At 41.7% G+C, this 19309-nt stretch overlaps 1 protein-coding gene across 3 annotated transcripts; it reads right to left on the bottom strand.

The window, feature by feature from the left end:
• Window positions 1–3255: 3255 nt before the first annotated feature.
• ETNPPL (ethanolamine-phosphate phospho-lyase) lies at window positions 3256–19261 on the bottom strand. Of its 3 annotated transcripts, none has more exons than XM_015861371.2 (13): window positions 17080–17207; window positions 15784–15902; window positions 15466–15625; window positions 14566–14640; window positions 12745–12838; window positions 11637–11753; window positions 9875–9957; window positions 8779–9004; window positions 7793–7947; window positions 6700–6789; window positions 6374–6504; window positions 5658–5725; window positions 3256–4788 (listed from the first exon to the last, which is right to left on the bottom strand). In XM_015861371.2, the coding sequence occupies exons 1-13, from the start codon at window positions 17133–17135 to the stop codon at window positions 4660–4662; spliced, it is 1503 nt and encodes a 500-aa protein (XP_015716857.1). In that variant the 5' UTR covers window positions 17136–17207; the 3' UTR covers window positions 3256–4659. The 3 variants fall into 3 exon arrangements, with proteins under 3 accessions (XP_015716857.1, XP_015716858.1, XP_015716859.1); XM_015861372.2 differs by lacking the exon at window positions 17080–17207 and adding an exon at window positions 19244–19261 and having other exon boundaries at window positions 4363–4788; XM_015861373.2 differs by lacking the exon at window positions 17080–17207 and adding an exon at window positions 17966–18264 and having other exon boundaries at window positions 4363–4788.
• Between the last annotated feature and the right edge of the window lie 48 nt (window positions 19262–19309).

Here is a 19309-nt window from a genome sequence, read left to right as displayed (position 1 = left end):
GATGTGAAGATGCTAAGTCACTTGCTGAGCTTTGTAATCAGTCCACAGCTAATCTGGAGCCAGGACTACTTCTTCAGGCTTTCTGCATTGTCAGACATGAATGAACCTTTGCTAATGAGAATGAACAAAGATGAGAAATCTGCTTGCTTGCAAGCATTAGGCAGTTGTTTTTCTAAAATGTTACATTAAATGGGGGAAAAAACAACGTAGATCAAAATGCTTATTACAGCATGCTTACATGCACACATACAGTACTTAACCATGCGGTGTAATGAATACTATTGTATGGAAATCCCAGTCCCATGGGGCTTTGCTAGTACATGGCCAAGTGCAGCTCCTTTAAGTCTCTGCTATTCCAGCTCTTAGCTTAGAGTACCTGCAACACTTAGTATTCAGAGGATGCCTAAACATGTGCAAGAGATATTTGAACAGCTTTGTTTTCTTGTAGAAATACTTCTATGAAGAATGTTTTCAAATTCTGCATTTAGTCTCTAGTTTTTTGCAAATTGGTGCTGAAAGCTGTGGTTTTAGATGAGGGTGCCCCATTTTACTGCCTTAAAATTGAAGTGGCTCCATTCAGTAATATTCTTTAAAAACAGATAAAAAAGAACAAACAACAAATGCATTTGATGTTGTAACCCGACTTGTGTAGAATGATTATGCCTGAGGCTTGTCTGATTATTCCCATCGTTCACCTCCCTTTTTTTTCACTGAATATCATCAGAGGTTGCTTTTTCTGAGTGTATATCTGTGGACTTTTGCCCTCTTGAATATATTGTGTTATTAGCATCTGTTGAACTTACAGCACTGAAGATTGTAAATGCATTTTGTGATAAGACTTTATTGTATGTCTGAAAAACCATATGCCTAGAAAGCACAGATGAAATATGATACTGTGTGATATGGAGAAGATAAGTATGAAGAGATTCTGAATGAATCTAGCCATTTGCAGACTGACTGGGCTTTTGTTTCCTCTTCCTCCTCCTTCAGATTTTAACCACTCAAACAGCTTAGATTACTGTGATTTGGATTTCTTGTTGATGTACTTGGCATTTTCTTTTTTGCTCTGTGAACAGTACAGACCTGATTTTCTTCATTCATTCTTCTACTTGACATATTACAACCTTTAATGGAGGTAGGGATGAGGTATTTTCCCCAGGCATGGATATGCAGTGTGCTCTGTTTCCCTGGCAGGTCAGTGATGTTATGTTGACATAGCAACTTTTGATCCTGTTTCTTCTCCCCAGAACAGTGCCTTCTAAGGCACAGCTTTCCGATTCCTCACTGGTTCAATCCTGCTTGCTTTTATGCAGGGGAATTAATTGGCAGTTGGTTCAGACTCTGACAGTGTTCTTTCATCAGTATTTGCAGCAAACACTGTCCTTTCTTTTTCCCATGTTCTAACCAGGCTGTTTGCGTTAAGAGCCTTAAAAGTGCAATATAAAAGCAATTGGAGTAGTGGTAAAAGGCCATAGAATTAATTGATTCATCTTCTGGTATAATTAACTGCTGCAGTGAAGATAAAAGTAGCTCTGGATCCCCACTTGGGATAGTGTCCTGTCCTTCCCTCTCTCCACTGCCTCATCTTCCTGCTGCTTGTCTTGCACAGGCTCTGGCTTTCTCCAGGATCCTGCTCATCAGTAAACTAGCGGCAATATATATATATATATATATATATATATATATATATATATATAGCCACTATATATATATATATATATACACAAATTTTTTTTAATTTTTTTTTTTTTTTCCCCATGTCTGATGAACATAAGGGCTGGGGAAGTTGAATTACCTGGCCAAACCCAGGATCTGCACAGCCTGGATGGGAGAGGAAGAAAGAGGGGAAACAAAGGGTTTCAGAGGGGAAAAAGGCTTACCTGTTACACGAAGAAAGCATATCTGTACAGTTCAACTGACTGGAACAGCTCCTCGTGTTTGACTTTAGTTATTTCTGCCTACTCTCTTTCATCTTTTAGTCAGTCTCTTCTAATCAATAAACCCTTCACAACAGGGACTGTGAATAATCTTATTAGAGGATTCTGAACTATCTCAAGAACGTTGACAAAAATATAGTAAGTCTAGTAAGTCCACCTCAGCTCCTGCTAACTGCTGGATTTGTTCCTCCATATAAATGGAAGTGCTTTATTCCGAGTGGATTAGGTAACGTTCAGCTCTTCTAGATAACTTTTACAATTAACCATAATTAGCAGAGCATATGGGTAGAGAGCTTCTTGCCTTGTGAAGCAGAATCTGTCTGCAAAACAACATCAGAATGGAACAGGTGTTTTTCCATGTATTTTAGCCTGTGTAGAAACAAGATGCAGGTATTGCAGAGGCAGAGGCACATGCTCCTTGCGCTGATGAAGATACAATCTTTATGTACCTAATTGGATCTTCTAGTTCCTTCTCATCTTTCAGAAGTTAAATATTAATGTTGTGTCACAACAGTCTGTGCCATAGCATAGCCTGGTGGGCTGTGTTGCACTGAACATTAACCCTCCCAGTATTCCCCCTTGTATTACTTGCTGGGAACCATTTGCTGCTCATTCTGTGCACTTCTGTGATGTGTAATATAAGCAGCCCTCGTCCCAAACCAGGAGTGAGTTAAACTGTGCCCTTATATAGATGTCATGGTAGGAAATACTTGTGGCACTTAGGAAAAACAGGTGACCTCCAACAGGTAAGGAAGGAAATGGGCTGTTACTAATCCCTTTGTTACATGCAGTGTGTGTTCAGGTGATTTAATTTGCTGACAATGAACAAGAGATGGTTGGTCTCAAAGTAGCATGTAAGGAAGGTGCTTCCCTTCTCCAAGCTCTAGGCTTCAAAGCCTTGGCCTCTGTGGCAGTCTTGATTTTGAGCAAAATTTCCATGGACATTTACCATTAATGTGTTGATATCTGTTTTTGTATACTAGTCTTTCAGTGGTGTATCTGGTATGATAAATCCTGCCACACGTCCAGATGAGTTTGACTTAGGTCTCTGTGGCATCATTCTGGAAAAGACCCATGCCATGCCTCTTGCTGCAAGGTTAGTAGGATCCTGTCCAGTTTGCAGCATAGTCACACAGGTACTGAGTTGCGGCAATAGAGGTAACATCTGGCGTGGAGGGAGAGGCTCTACAGCATAGAGCCTTGGGGAAACACAGCCATGCCACTTCTAGTGTGGCATGGACAGCAGCCCAGGCTTTTTTCTTCATCAAATAGATGCCAGTGAGGAATGAAATGGAAACAAAAAACCCTTGTGGAGGACTTTGTAATTACAAATAACAGATTTATTTTTATGGAATTGTGTACAAGAGTTTTATGGAATTGTACAAGAATTGTGACATAGAAAATAAGCCAGCTTGAGAATGTCAGAAGTTGATACACTGGAAACATCATTGTTAATGTAGCAAATTGTGGAAAATACAAAATTAAAGTGCTCAGTTTTCAGTGATATAAGTAGAATCATTAGCAGCAGCTACAAACCAGCAGAAGTCAGGGTATGAAAACTTAAAAGGAAACAGATTTTGTCTTTTTCCTAAATTATAAACCACTTGGAAGCACATGGAATCTTCCATAGTGTAGAGTTGGGTGTGTATTAAAAAAGAAAAGCAGGGTTTGTGGGCTTTTGGAATCTAACACCAACAAGGAGGCAAGTCAGTCCAATTTATCTGCAGTGAAGACAGGCAGTGGCTGCATGCATATTTTATGCAGAGGTCATCTCATTTTAGTAATCTATCAAATGTTAGCAGTTATTTATGTATCAGGATCCAGTGTGACTGGTATGCAGCTCTTCACCTCTGATGAAAAAAAACCCCAAAAACTAACAGAATTCCTAGAAAAGAATCAGGCAGTAATTCCCATGACCTTCAAAACATCTAAAATCTGTGGAAATGCAAGCTGGGCTGTGCCTGGGAACCTCATTTTGAACCTCTACTTGCATATTTCATGGACTAAGAGAGTCCAATATATAAATTTTGAACAAGAAAGATAAAGTCTTACTCTATATAAATAATTATCTAGAAAAGTTGCTTTATCATTAGAAAAGTATGATCTGTTTTCATTTTCTTTGAAGATAAATTGAGAATGGCTTGCATAAATGTTACATCTTTACACACACAGTGGTAGACACTTGGTAGAGCATCACTGACATTAGCAAAGCTACCCCAATGTATGTCAGCTGGGAATACGATCCATAGGACCTAAGTTATACAAGAAGAATGGATTCTCTCAAGCATTGTTTTGTGAATTCAGCCATTAAAACATGGAAAGTGATTAACATCTCAATATTACATATTGAAATTTAAAATATTGTAAAAATAGCATGCTAAGCTTACGTTAAACTTAATGAAATTGGCAGTTTGCTTGTATGGCTGTTAAGCAACTCAGATACTGCGTAGTGGGAGTAAATCCACCAATTTAACAGTTTATGTTTACCTGTGTCAAGCCTGCAATCAGCAACGAGGTATTCAAGTATCACTTGCCTGTTCTGTCACACATAGCCTTCAGGCCATATGGTACAATCCCATATCTGAAAATGTATTTAACTCCTAATGAAGCTAGTTGGTACTAGCACGTGGCTTCAAGAGATCCTAGTACTTGCACTATTGCACTCTTCATCTCATAAACAAATAGAAAATAAATTCAACCTGAACAAGAAAACTATCTCTCTTCATGTCCTTATTGTACTTGGCACTGAGTGTTTTTCAGGATAAAAACCATTTTCTTGTCTACATGCAGCTCCATTCAAATGGCTGGTGCTTTCACTTGCAGACTCTGGTTGAGGACTTCCTTCATTAGCCTGAAACGCAAATAAGATATCAATGAAGGTTCATGCTAAACTTTCAACAGGCAACAATTGAGCTTGATTCCTATTAAGAAGTTCTGTATGACTCTTCTAAGTCTTAGTAGCATAACTTCTTGCCTTTGGAAGAGATTGACCTGAATGTACAAATGTTGGTAATAGACAGTTTGAATTCCAAAATATTCTACATTCATCTATTACTTAGACAGCCAGTAATCCATAGGATCTCTGCCTTAGTTACTCCTCCCTAGACAGCTGAGCTATTGCATCCTTGCCACCTGCAGCATCAATGGAAAACTTGCCAATGACACCCCAGTGAGCCTTCCTATGGCACAGTGGAGGACATGTATTTTTAAGGGTGTGAGAAATTATATATGATTTGTCCAGTGCTGCAACTTAAGAAGTCTTAATTTGGATGCATGGCAGCCATTCATACTCAAAGACCTATAGTGGAAACTAAGTCCTTGGAACACTGTAAAAATTGGAACTCTTCCAGGTTGAAGGCTGGCTTAAAAGGCCAAATATCCATTGGCAGCACTCAATACCTAGAACAAGTAAAATTCTTGACTGCTTATAGCTCACAGTAGTGTGCAGTCCCAAGTCTGGTTGATCTTCTTTATGTATATGTAAGGCAGGCAAGGCAGTGGGCTTGTCTATAAAATGTTTCTTGCTGTAGGTCTGTGTTATCAGCTCTTTTTAGCTCTGCACCAGTAACACGAACCTCTTAGATTTCTTGTAATAGATTACATTCTGAGCTCAGTTTCAATACACAAAGCCACTCACACCACCAAAAATGACTTTACCAAAGTCATTTGTTTCACAGAGCATCTACCTGAATAAAAGTTCCATAAAAATTCAAAACATACTTTTATTTTATGCTGTATGTTTGTAGATGCGTCATTTCCTGTCTTCATTCCAGTTGCCTCTTCCATTTCTAAGAAAAAAATAATTTACCAAGAGTAAGTAAGCATACAGTCATTTTAACAGCTGGCTGAAGGAAAAGAGTATGCATTCAGCTGTCCCTCTGTGCATTTATCCCACAGGAGAACTGAAGAATAACGAATACTTCCTAAAACAGTTTCCCAAGGAAACATGATTAATGTTTTAAGGCCATGTAGCTTGTGAGTGTTTAATGAGTGAACTTAGCAGCTTAGCCATACCACAGGGGTTCAGACAGACCTTTCAGAGCTGTCTACCTGCCTTTGCTCAGCAAATTCATGTTAGTTTAGTTCTGGTTGTACTAATCTCAGGAGACAAGAGTGTTCAATGTAGAATGGGCTTGGAAAGCCGTTATGCTAATAGTATGTTATTAATAATAAATAACCTGATGTTACTTTCCCTTGGATTGCTCCCCAGGTAAAAGTTAAATAGAGCCTGAAGACTTTCAGGATAAATTTTAGTGAGACAAACAATCGTGCTCAAGAAAGCCAGTTTAGAGAAAAATAAAAAAGAAAAATAAAAAAGCAATGAAAAACCCAAACAGAGCATGCGGGAAAGTTTTAGTGGTGCTTCAGAAGTGTCTTTCCTAATGTGTAATTTGGAAATGAACAGAGTATTATTTTGGGCATTAAAGCATACATACCTGTGAGAAGTACATCAATTTTCTCCACTACAAATTTTGCATCCTCCATAGTGAAACACATTGGGGGTTTGAATTTTAGTATATTTCTGTAAGGTCCATCTGCACTAAGAAGGATTTTCTGCTCTTTCAGCCTATGGAAAAAAAGGGAACATTTGTTAATAAACTGTTCAACAACTACATGGTGTCCTGTCCTTTAGGCCAAATTCAGTTTTTTTCTAATACCATGCTATCACAAGCTACATGAATTTAGACTGAAATTAACGAGTAACTGCTAGGGAATATTAGGAAGGTTTGATTGCTACATGCAGTCTTTAGAAAATACTTACTTGTAAATGAGGTGAAGAGCTTCAGCTGTGGCTGGTGTTCTCTTTTGTTGATCCTTCACCAAGTCCACACCAACAAACAATCCAACACCTCTGGAGAAGAGAATAAAGCATGGAAAGATAAAATCCTGTGTTCCTATTGATAAAGCAGGCTAACAGCTGATTCTGAACAAATTCAGGAGGCTCACTGAAGCTACATTCTTTCTCTCATCCTGCAAACCTCAAAATAGAGTGCTGTGGAAGATAGGTAGCAAAAAACAAGAATAAAATCGAGAAGAAAAACAAAGACCGAACTGAAGGTAGTTATCATGGTACTAATATGAGATGAGGGGAACCCACACCAACATCTCCGAAGGAACTATCTGAAGATTTCATAGAACCATAGAATCACAAGGTTGGAAAGGACCTACAATACCATCCAGTCCAACCGTCCTCCCATTACCATTGCTACCGCAAGCCACTAAACCAGATCTTGTAGCTCCTCATCCAGATGGCTCTTGAACACTGCCAGGGATGGTGACTTCACCACCTCCCTGGGCAGCCATTCCAGCGCCTCACCATTCTCTTCTCCAGACTAAACAATCCCAGTTCCCTCAGCTGCTCCCCATAAGACTTGTGCTCCAGACCCCTCACCAGTTTTGTTGTCCTTCTCTGGACATCTCCCAGAGCCTCAATATATTTCTTGTAGAGAGGGGCCCAAAACTGAACACAGTACTCGAGCTGCTGCCTCACCAGTGCTGAGTACAGGGAGATGATTACCTCTCTGCTCCTGTTGGCCACACTATTTCTAATGCCTCATTATTTGAATGAGGTTTCTGTCATCCCAAGAGTGTGCTGATGACTGGGCTATTGCATGATGATGGATTTTTCTCCTGTCTACTCCCAGAGCCTTTCTAGGCTACATTTACTACATAGCTAAACAGCTGAATGGAAACATCTATTGGAAAATATGTTTACAGTATTGATGTTGCATAGTCCAATTTCAAAAAAGAATGGCATGTAAATCATGGTATATTGTTTCTGTGTTCCCCTTGCCCCAGACCTGCAGATTTTCCCATCATCTCCGTGAAATATTTAGCAGCCATGAGACACCTACCTGATATCTCCCACTAAAGGATGCTTCTTCTTTTGCTCAGCCAGCAGTTCTAGGAGGTAACTTCCTACACGTGTAGCATTTCCTTGGAGATCTTCTTTTTCAATTACCTCCAGTACAGCCAAACCAATAGCGCAAGACACAGGGTTGCCTCCAAACTGATAGCAAAAACAACAGGAAAACAGAACCCAACAGAAATGTTCATCTGTGTCCACTCATGTCACTTTTGCTTGCCCTCTCCTATGTGATATGTATGAGAAAAGCTTAAAGAGGATGAGATTTTGTGCTGTGCAAGCTGTGAAGGGCATTTCCCCATGGGCAGTGCAGCAAAGCCCAAGGAAGGGAGCTCTCCATTCCATCGCTTCGGGTTTCAGTAATTTGAAGATTTCACAGCTCAAGCATTCAGGCTGCTCTCATGGTTTGCTGGTTACATATGCGGACAAAATGCTCCTGTGAAGGGCAGTGGGTTATGGATCTGGTGTTTCCTGTACTGTACCATATAAACTCCATTGAAAGCAGGAGGAATTAATGGCAGCTGGGAAGAAGTCACAGGAGCAGAAAAGAGGATTCTAACTAAGAAGAAAACTGCTCCTCTGTGGCACACGTGCTACACAAATGCTTCCTGGTAGAGAGTCAGTTTCATTAGGTGACAGCTGCACAGTGAATTCTGCCAGGGTCTAACCCCACCTGCACAGCACTCATAGCTGAGTCTGTCCTACCTAGATCATGAAACATTACATGGTCAGCATTTCAGAGGAAACAAGGGTGAAAGGGAAGTGAAGGTACAGTTTATCTATATGCATAGGACCTGAGCTCCAAGACTTGCCAGAGATCTAATGCTGGTCCATTTGTTTTTAAATATTAGGCTGGCTAAATTCCAGCTTTTAGCAATGTGATGTAATGAAGGATGCAGGTGTTAGCAGAATGACTTGAACAACTTGTAACTGCTAAATGTAACTAAAAGGACAAGCCTTCATGTACAGACTTACTGTATTGAAATACTCCAGTCCAGAGGCACCAAACTTTTCAGCAATTTCCCTTGTTGTGACCACGCAAGACATAGGGTGTCCATTGCCAATGGGCTTTCCCATGGTGACAATGTCAGGCACAAAATCTTCACCTTGTAGCTGGAAAGCCCAGAAATGCTTCCCAACCCTGCCGAAGCCAACCTGGACTTCATCAGCTATGAATAAACCACCTGCTGCATGCACATACCTGAAAAAAAAAATGAAAGATTGGTATGACTGACTTTGGAGACTAATTTTGAGTAGGTAGACTAGGACAAGAATTTTTGCAGTACAGAAAGTCTCTACTGTGAAACCAAGTTCGGAAAAAAAAAAAAAAAAGAAAAAAAGAAAAAGAGAAGAAAGAATATGACTGCTGAAACACAGCTTGGTGCTGAACTTCAGTGCTGGTGCTCTAGCAATTGTGCTCAGAAGCTGAGTAAGCAGGCAAACCCCCTGGCATACATCCTATTAGTCTGTGTAAAATTAGCTTCGTTCTTCCTCTCTTATTCCAAAGATTGCTGCCAGGACTCTGCTTTCAGGAACAGTCTGACATCTGGATCCTGAGTGACTTGAGCTTCTCCTTCATTGTAGTTACGTGAGCACTACAAGTAGTACTACAAATACTTCAAGTACTACTTATGCTTCATTGACCTGACTCTTACTCAGGCCCTAGTAAACCTACAGATCACTTACTGAATTTAAGATATCCATTGTAAACTTCTCAAGCAGAGCTATAGCTATTTGAATTGATAAAATATTTAATTGACTAGATGTTAACAAAAAAAATTAGCTAATATTTTGATGCAAAATAGGAGCACTGCAATTGTACTGCAGGGCTACCTCTCTGATGGTTCAAATTCATCTCCCATAAAATTTACAGCCTGAAGATTAAAGAAAGATAGACAATTATGTAGCTAAAAGAATTAGTCAGCTGCTGTTCCATAGAAAATAGAAGTGGGATTGTACTTTTCAGAACAAGAGAGGGAGGTATTTGTATTGATTGTATTAGCCCATAGTGAAAAACTTATATTTGTGGTTAATTTTCTAGGTATGCCCTTCTGAAGAGTGATGTACATACTCTGCCACTTTCTGGAAATAGCCCACAGGTGGAATTACTTGGCCTCCACAGCTCTGCATGGATTCAGCTATGAAAGCAGCAATCTATTAAAAAAACAAACTCAGGTAAGAGCTATGTTCATCTGTTCAGCCTTTGTACAAACATTTAACAATCTTGAAAAAAATGTTTAGGTGTGTGCCCTAATTTAATCACACACTGGGTTGGACAGTTGAGGGCTCTTGAGAAGCTATGGCTAGAGAGCTTACTCGTTTTTCAATATAGGGTGCCCAAATTGCAGTAGCCAGGGTCAGCTTTGCAAAATGATGAGAGTACAAGAGCTTCCATTAACCTCTGATCTTACTGCCATTGAAGGTGGAGACACTCACTGGAGTCTGTGGACAGGCTCCTGGAAGCTCAGTAATTTAATTTACAATTTAGAGGAAGACACACAACATTTGTAATTTTCTCCAAAAGGTTAATTTCAGAATGTTCCAGTAACAGGTGCATGTGGTCATCAGCTTAATAGTTCAGTCTCAAACACCAGGAAGAACTGGGTAGAAGCTGAGCTGGAAGATGACCTGAGGCTAAGCTTTGGGCACCCCTGCCTAATGTAAATAACTGAACAAGTGAAACATCAACACAAGGCACTCGACAAAAGAGGAGGAAAAAAAAAATAAAATCTACAGATGAAATAATTCCAGTTGCTAGGAATGAAAAAGAAAGTTATTTCAAGTCAGGAAGGGCAAAAGCAGCAGATCAGATACACTGGAACAACAAAATCTGTTTCATGTCAACATGTCTATGCAGCAGAGATACAATATTACCCCAAAGTCTTAGCATAATATGCTTTTTAAGGGGTTGCATCCCCACACCACTTTTGAACCCCTCCCTGATCATCAAGAGGTCTTTTGGGTTGGTGCAGTCTTCCTGGAAACAAGGCCGAGCAGAAATGTGTAAAGAACCGTACACAATATTTGAAGAGTCATGCTACGGCCAAAGAGTACGAAGCTTCCCATAGCATGTGAGGCTTAGCCTTTAGCACAACTTGTCCTGCCACAGGTTATGTCACCAAAACCTAAGAAATATGCAAAAGAAAGGAAACAAAGGAAGAAAAAACACAAAACTATCCGTTAGTAATGAATAAAAGAAGTTGATGAAGAAATTAAAAGAAGAGAGATACAAGTCCATTGGACTAGAAGGGAACATGTCCCTGTCTCCACAGAACATGGGACTTTGAATAAGCCTTACATGTCCCCAGATGCTAGTGCAATTGTACAAAATATTAATGCACATTGTAAGCAGTCTGCTTAAAGTCATTCTTTTTTTTTTTTTTTTTTTTTAAATCAAGATCATGTGATTAGAATACTGATCTTTTTAAATGACTTCAAAAGTTATCTTAAGCTACTGCAGTCAAAAATGTAATACCAGGGTTTTATCTACCATGTTTTCTCCATCCTCAATGCTTTTACATGTCCTTGCTAGAATTTTTGGTGTAGTTTCTCAGCTGACCTCCAAGCCTAGCTGTGCCCTAACATATTTACAATCTACTGGTGCAGTGCATAAAATAGGGAATTAAAGTGTTTTGGTTGTATCTGCTCTTTTACAACTGTATTATTGATCTTTTCATTGGTGCCTAGAAAAATTATGGTAAGAGCATATGGTTGAAAAATGACACATTCTGAACACAGAGGAAACTAAGTAGAGGAATATGTCTTCAGTTTCATGTCCCCATTTTACACTTAGTAGATGAAACTTCAGTGTTTCTAGAGCACAAGATACACACCTTCCGCCCATTCTTCTGTGTTTCCTCAATGATCTTTTTCACCTCTTCAGCATAAGCACTTGCTGGGTCTGGGTGGTCTTCCCTATATTTTCCCCTGTAGATATCTGGAGAAGGAGCCTGAAGAGACCAACATTTTTTTTAAAGCCCATCTTTCTGTGAAATGTTTACTTCCTGTTTCTTTTCTCTTGCTCTGTGTTTCTGGAGCAGGATATAGTTTTGTCATTCCATGCAGGTACATCATAAGAGTTAGCACAGTCTCAGTTTCTGAATGGAATTACAAAAAATATGCGTACAGGAGCCTAAACACAAAGGTAGTCCTATGATATATATAGTACAGCTGAAAGCAACTGTTGAAAGCCATTTATCTCATCCTCCTTTTCAATAACATCCCTTCTCTTGCCTGACACATAATACCGAGTCTTCATCTCTCATCTTATTTTAGACTATCGCAGGATGTTCCATTTCTGCAACTGCAGAAGTGGGTTTTCCAATCTGTCACTTGACTTTCAGCATACTCATCATGGGAAGAATCTGAGTGAACTTCAAGCCTCTACAATGTTGGAAGGAGTTCCATAAATAAAGGAATGAAACCATTATAAAAAGGAGGACGCTAATCTGACAGTATGGTTAACATCAAGAAGTCTAGATAGGAAACACCTCTTTGTAGTTTGGTGTACTTCTCTGAAAGTGAATTCTGGTTTGGTAAAACATATAAGATTAGGCTGGAAATCAGTCCTGGTCAGTTGAGTACCCCTGAGCTCTCTACCCAGAACTGTGTGTACATGCATGGTCTGGCTTTCTGGTTTTTGGAAGCAGAATCAAAATTCCTGCATGTCCTTAGCCAAACCTTCAAACTCTGTATCTGTACAGTTCAGCAGCTCAGGATACTTGTCACACTGTGAAGGAATTCAGCTTTACCACTGAGTTCTCTCTTTGGAATACAAAAGCAAGCAAATTTGCTTTATTAAAGCCACTGACACCCAAGTGTATGTCTGCTGGCATCAGCAAAGCAGAATGAAAGTATGTTTACACCAGAAGTGAGTAATTGAATATGCTGCATAACAGGCATAACAACGTAAAGCAAGCAGAACCAAAAAAGCACACTTACCACGTGCACAAACTCCTTCTTGCTGTCCTTTCCCAGCTGATTAAATTTATAGGGACTGATGTCAATCAGAGATGTAACATGGCCATGGTAAGCACTGCATGAGTGTTAAACATTGAAGTCATTTTTCTCCAAATTTATAGAAGAGCTAAATTTACAACTATCCCCACAAATAAAACAGACTAAGAGACTGTATCCGCAACACATTAGCAATGTTAGTGATGGGATCTTGGTTTAATTCATTCAATCTTTCTTTAATTAATGATCAAGAGTGGAAGCAGGAGTGAGGATTTTTTCTTTCATTAAATCAGGTGCAAGCATAAGGACAGAGAAAGATGCTGTCCCCTGGGTTGCAACACTGTCTGCCCTAACCAGTTACAAGCAATAACTCACCTCCAGCCTGGAGACCCCAGGCCAACTCAAGCTTTCTGAGATAGACCCCAGTAACATTGCAAAGGCTCTTAAGAGTTTGTACTGCAGTAGAAGATTTGTATTTTATACTGCAGCAGCACATCACTACCTGCCCCAAAGGCTCTACAGTCCTGACTGTTTAGCTGAAGCCAATCACAGGATAAGGAGGAATAATGAAAGCCTTATAATTATGATAAAAATGGTTATTACTGAGGTCAACGTGACTTAGAAATTTGGAAGCACAGCCCTCTGAACATAAGGCATTTAGTAGCATCATTCAAAGCATAAACACTTCCATTCAGACATGAGCTGGGTGCAAAGAAAACCTCAAGCACAAAGACACTTCACAATCTAATCTCAGAAGATGTGGTGTACAAAAGGGTATTTTTTTGGCACTCATTTATCTTCTTAACTCCTGTCAGTCATCAAAATCTGCCATTAGAGAAAAAGAAAGGACAGAAAACCTACCCTGTGCCCACAGATGTAGCAAAACCCTGTAGAGCATTGGAGAGCTGGGGCAAGAAAATACCTTATTGTGTTCAGTAAGACAAGACTTTGCAGTCAAACAGATTGACTGAGCCAGCTCCATCATCAGCTTCTCCTTACTAAAGCTACTGTCAGTAGCTCCAAATTGAGGCTGTGTAAGTCAAGGAGGACTGGCAGTGATTTGACTACAGCTGGGTCAAACAAGCTTTGTGCTGTTTGGATAAAGATGTGCTCTTGCAGTGGCTTTGGCTGGATTTTCTGATCAGAGGCTGAGGAATAGTTAGAGACCTACAGCAGCATAACCAACTCTACACATCCATCTAGGGTAGGGAAACCCAGAGACATGGTCAACCACCTTTTTCCATGACTGACAGCCTTTTCAGTTCCTCCTGATTTTGTGGCTGCTCAATCTTTTGTGCTTGTGTTCAGTGGAGAAGAGGTGAGCGTCAGAACAGCAGAGCATCAGCACCATTGCAGAGCTCCAGGATCTTTCTTCTTAGCCATGAAGTATTTACTTATTTAGAATAATTTAATCCTAGAAAAATTTAGGTTGGAAAAGACTTTTGTCTTTCCTGATTATCATAAATAAACATTTCCAGCAGTGTGGCAGAAAGCCCTTTTCCAGAGTATCCCATGGGCTAGACCACTCACTGATGTTTAAGACTAACACCCAAGCTTCTGGAATGAATTGCTTTGGGATGCTCTGTGTGAAATCCCTGTAACAGGTGCCCGACAATCTCTGCTTCTTACAAATCTTCATAACTTGTGTTTATCCAAATGTGGAAAAGGGAAACTTATTTCCTGACCTCCTATGAAAGCCTTTCTTTCAGCAGACAGTACAAGCAACAGTGTGTTGCTGCAAAGCTGCTTCTGAAGTAATTGTGTGAATGCAGCCATCAACTCCTACAGTCTGTTCTGTGTACTTACTTTTCAAGGGTGATCACATCTTGGTGTCCGTGGTACTGCCGAGCCAGTCGTAAAGCCAGATCATTTGCTTCAGACCTGCATAGTAGCGAAGACATCCATGAAAGAGTGAAGAAAGCCTCCCAATTAAAATTTGTTCTAACATAGAAGAGTAGGCCTGAGACACAACAGGCCCTGTTACTATAAAGAATACAATGCTAAGGTTGAGACTGTAAATGCCACTTAATACAGTGAATCAGAAACAAACCTTTGTACAAACAACAAACAAAGAGATGCTTTACTTCACTCCCTTGTGAAATATTTCCCATTTCCCTCATCTTGATACAAATGAGACCTCTTTGCAGAGCAGTCAGCAGCTGGAAGTGCAACACAGCTGCAAGCCATGGAAAAGCTACAGAGCATGCCAGCTCTGAATGCACCTCTATGATGGCTTTATCCTTCCCAGCACCATCCAGCAGCAGAGGACACAAATCTGCTCCTGCTGAGAGACCCAGGCTTCCAGCCTGATCTACAGCAGCCCCAGTTCCTACTGACTGTTGGACACAGTCAGTGATCACAGATTGGACAGACCATCTAAAGGAGATACTTGCGTCCAAAGTCATGTGTCCATTAGAACATAGAATTCACTAACTTGCTGTCTAAATTCACATTTTTTGTTGTCTACCCCCACCTCCCCCCCACCAATATTTTTTTTGTCTAATGTTCTGCAGTTCCATCTTTTGGCTCTGTTGCACTGAGCCATCATACTAAGTCCTTCAATCATTCACTACTGGAAATAACTGCATCACTTATTACTACGTTCTATTCTTAGAAATGTAAGATTTGGACCAAGCCGTTCTGAACATTCATCTTTAACAAGAAGAAAGTAACTTTAACAAAAAGTAAATAAATGAGTAGACCTACCCAGAGTTAACAAAATAGCAAACAGAGAGTTTCTCTGGCAGGGTGGCAGTAAGACGCTGAGCATATTGAACAAGGTTGTCATGTAGGAACCGGGAATTTGTATTGAGCAATTCCATCTGCTTTGTTGCAGCCTTTGTCACATAGGGATGACTGTGGCCAACTAAAGAAGAAAACAGTTAATACTAGCAAACACTAGCTGAACCATAAAAGGAGACTGAGGGAAGCCCTGTGACCATACACTGCCACTTGGAACAAGTGCATTAGGATTCCTATTAGAGGTGAAGCAACAGAAGCACTCTTGAAAGATAAACTGCTTACCATGTGCAACATTGTTGATACAGTCTAAGTATTTTTCTCCAGTCTCATCAAACATATACTGGCCCTGAGCACGCACTATCTTCAGAGGGTCCTTGGCAAAGAAAACTTTGCAGGAAGGCCTAAAAAAATATATATATATATAAAATAAAACCATTTAAGCTACTTCCTTCCTCTGCAGAGTGGAAAAGAACTGCCCGGTGCCCACCTCCCATGCCTGGGACCAGGAGCAGCTCTTGCCAGGGGCATTTGAAGCCATGGTTCTATCTGGCCGCATCCCCACGAGCACAGTGGCTGCAAGTTAATCCAGGTGCTTGCATGCCCACTGCATTTCTGTTTACATGACTCATGGATATGGGCAGCCAGAAAACTCAATGGGAATAAAACTAAGTTGTCAAGAATTGTTTTCTGCTATAGGCAGAAGTTCCTTATGCAACAGCTAGCAGCTACTGGAGGTCACATTCAGGCACAAAACACTAATGCTTCACAGGCTTTATTTTCATAGGTGCCGAGAAGCCCTTAAAATCTCTGTATCTCTGAAATCAACTGCTTTGAGTAAAACCTTTAAAAGCAGCTTTCTGTAAACACCAAAATCATGCTGACTCTCAGCGCGTTCCTTGTGACAGATCCAAAGGACTCTTTACATTTTTTTTATGCCCTTGTGGAGAACACACCAGCTATAGAATTATGTTGAATACATTACTGAGCAGAATAGCATTACTGAGCCTTCTAAACTTTTAGCAGTGTTTATATGGCCTTGGATAACACATCTCTTTCCAGGCTGCCCAGGCAGTATTCCTCACACATTTCTCTGTCAGCTCTATTGAGATTGGGACCCTGTAAAGTTCAGAGGTAACTAATAGAAAGAGAACCTGCTCACTTTCTTTCTCACACCTCGCATTCCTGTTGCATAGATCTTTTCTGCTCTTCTGCTCTTCCCCTGCTACACACTTCATCAGCATCATTAATGTGGGGCATTTCTGGACAACACTCTTCTCTTCTGCTTGGTGCCAGCCCTTTCTGCAGGCTTTTGGCATTCACCCAACACAGCCAGTGTAACGCTCGTGCAGGGAAGCACCCTCAGCAGCTGACCCCTACAGCGAAGTTGATGTGCATGCTTTATAAGGCCAAACTCTCTGAATTTTTAGGGAGTTTTCTATACGTCCCGCGTATTTAGGCTGCCGTCAGCAAATAGCCAGGTTTGGTTCTAATAATCTCAGCTTCTTTTTCACCTGCCTGCTGGAGTCAGAGTGTCACGGCACGGCACAGCCCCGCTCCCTCCCGCCTCGCCGCCCCTACCCGATATGCTTCCTCCGCAGCGCCAGGGTCTCTGCCTTGCTGTAGCGCTCCTCCATCCCGCCCGGCGTGGCACGGCGCGGCACGGGAAGCCCAGGGGCTCCCCGCCTCTTATCCCGGAGCCGGCCTCGCCAAACCCCTCCTCCTTCCCACCCTCTCTCCCTCCCTCCATACCCTCCCTTCATCCCTCCTTCCCTGCTCTGCTCCTCTCCCAGCAGTGCCAGGCGGTGTGAGCTGCCAGGCAGCAAACAGGAGGGAGACTGGGAGCCTCACTCCTGGAGCAGGCTGCTCTCCTCTTCACCCTTCGTTCTTCTCTTTACAGAACACACATATGTAACCCTGAGTAATTGATTTACTCAAATTGGGGCCATAATGCCAGCACCTTCCTAGTTCTGCTCCATCTTCCAGAATCTGTTTATAACTTCATACTTGTATGTGCACAGGGCTATGGTCCTGGCACTCTGATGCACTGGAGCATCCTACATTTGTGCTGGCAACTCTTAACTGTAACTAGTCCCACACTCCCCTGCTACCCACAGCACTGATACAGACGTTGGTATAGTCTGGCATTCCTTCATGGATAACCTTGGTAACCTTCACTGGACACCAAAGACCAAGGGAGAAAGAGGCAATGACACCAAGAAGCATTGCTTTTTCACACAGCAAGCCAAGGTGCTGGTGGAGCTGCTTGGCTTTAGCACCCCTCTGTCATGGTGTACCCACAAACCATCCAGAGCTCCTGCACCCACCTCCCTGCTGCCCTGCTGTGCCAGTACGAGCAGTCAGAGCACGTCTAGAATTGCACACAGCTTCGTGTGCTGCTGCAGCTTGTCCTTTCTAGATCGGTACCAAGTTAGTCATCCCAGTGTTCAGAGATGCAGACACGTACCTCCTTATTTTTAGATACTTTTTTACATCTTTGCCAAGTAAGCCACCTCTCTCCCAGCTTCTCTAGTCGAGCAGCAGCATTTATATCCTACAGGCATTTTCTTCAGCCCGTGTTAATTTTGAAGCTCCCCAGCTTTCACAGCCCGCTTCGTAAGCCTCCTCGCATCACCAACCAGAAAAGCAGACACAGCCCAGATGGCAGAGGCCCCAGCAGCTACACGTCCGCATCCCCGAGAACCAGCAGCCGCCGGTCCTCAGAGCGCGCTCCAGCCAAGATACGGCACAGACTTATGAAGTTCCAGTTGTGTACGTTAGACACCGTATCTAACCGCGATCCCGTTGTCCGGAGGAAGTTCAGGACGGCCGCTTTTCCCACACCCCGTGCCCGCCTGCCCTCTGTCGGCGCTGGGAATGCGCGTCCCTCCGCCAGGGCTGCTGGCACTGCCGGTGCTGGGGAGTAGCTGCTGCTTGCGCCGTCCTGCCCGTCTCGTTCTTTCAGAAACACTGCACCACAAAGAAATGTCAGGGCTGTGCAAGATGCCGTTCTGCTCTTTTACAGGCATGCATCGGTGGCCAGCCGTGATTACATCAGGCCATCGTGTTCCAGTTTTAGCAAAACGATGCTGCATTAGCAACTGAAAATGACACTAAACTTCATCAGGAAAGTTCAGAGTGGGATGGGAACTAGCTCAGAACAAGGCAGGTTGTATCTGTTCCTTCAGAGCCACAGAAGGACATGCATCAGCAGAAATGCCCTTTCCTCTTGACTGATGGCTTTTGCACACTCTTCTGATACTATCAGGAGACAGGCTGCATGTGTAGAGAAGAGCTTTTTCCCCACAGTTAGCAGAAAGACCCTGCCTGAGATACAGGGCTGCCCAGCACCACACTACTCAGCTTTTTTGGTCCTTCCACCTGCTGCCATGATGGTGTGGGGTAACAGGCATTTCCCCATGATATAGATGATTATTACTACATAGTTTTGAAGTAAGCAGACGTACTGTTTTCTCCATCTTGTTATGTTCACTTTCTGAAAATTTTAGTTCATCTTTTCCTGTCTCCCCAGATGGGGGATGAAAAGGAAGAAATGCTACCACAAGCAAGTAAAAGTGTCCAGTAAAATGCCTTCTTCTTCCTAAACACCACTTCACAGTTGGTTGACCTCTGAAAAGCCACATGCTGCTGTTTCATCCTGAGATGCAAATCCATTTGCATAGTGACAATAACGAAAAGATGGTAGCTGTAAATACCCAAACGGTTACTTACAGGAAAAACTCACCCATATGGAAGTCTTCAGTCTGCTGGGAACCGCTGAGGCAATCTCCATCAAGGAGCAATCTCCAAG

The sequence above is a fragment of the Coturnix japonica genome, chromosome 4 (assembly GCF_001577835.2).
Source record: "Coturnix japonica isolate 7356 chromosome 4, Coturnix japonica 2.1, whole genome shotgun sequence".
Taxonomy (NCBI): Eukaryota; Metazoa; Chordata; class Aves; order Galliformes; family Phasianidae; genus Coturnix; species Coturnix japonica.
This window is presented reverse-complemented; position numbering and strand designations above follow the sequence as displayed.

Coding starts and splice junctions, on each gene's coding strand:
- ETNPPL (XM_015861371.2), bottom strand. CDS start 17,135: ATGGAGGAGCGCTACAGCAAGGCAGAGACCCTGGCGCTGCGGAGGAAG. Junction 14,641..15,465: donor TGCTATTTTGTTAACTCTGG/GTAGGTCTACTC, acceptor GCTACTATGCAG/GTCTGAAGCAAATGATCTGG. Junction 4,789..5,657: donor ACATACAGCATAAAATAAAA/GTATGTTTTGAA, acceptor TTTGCGTTTCAG/GCTAATGAAGGAAGTCCTCA.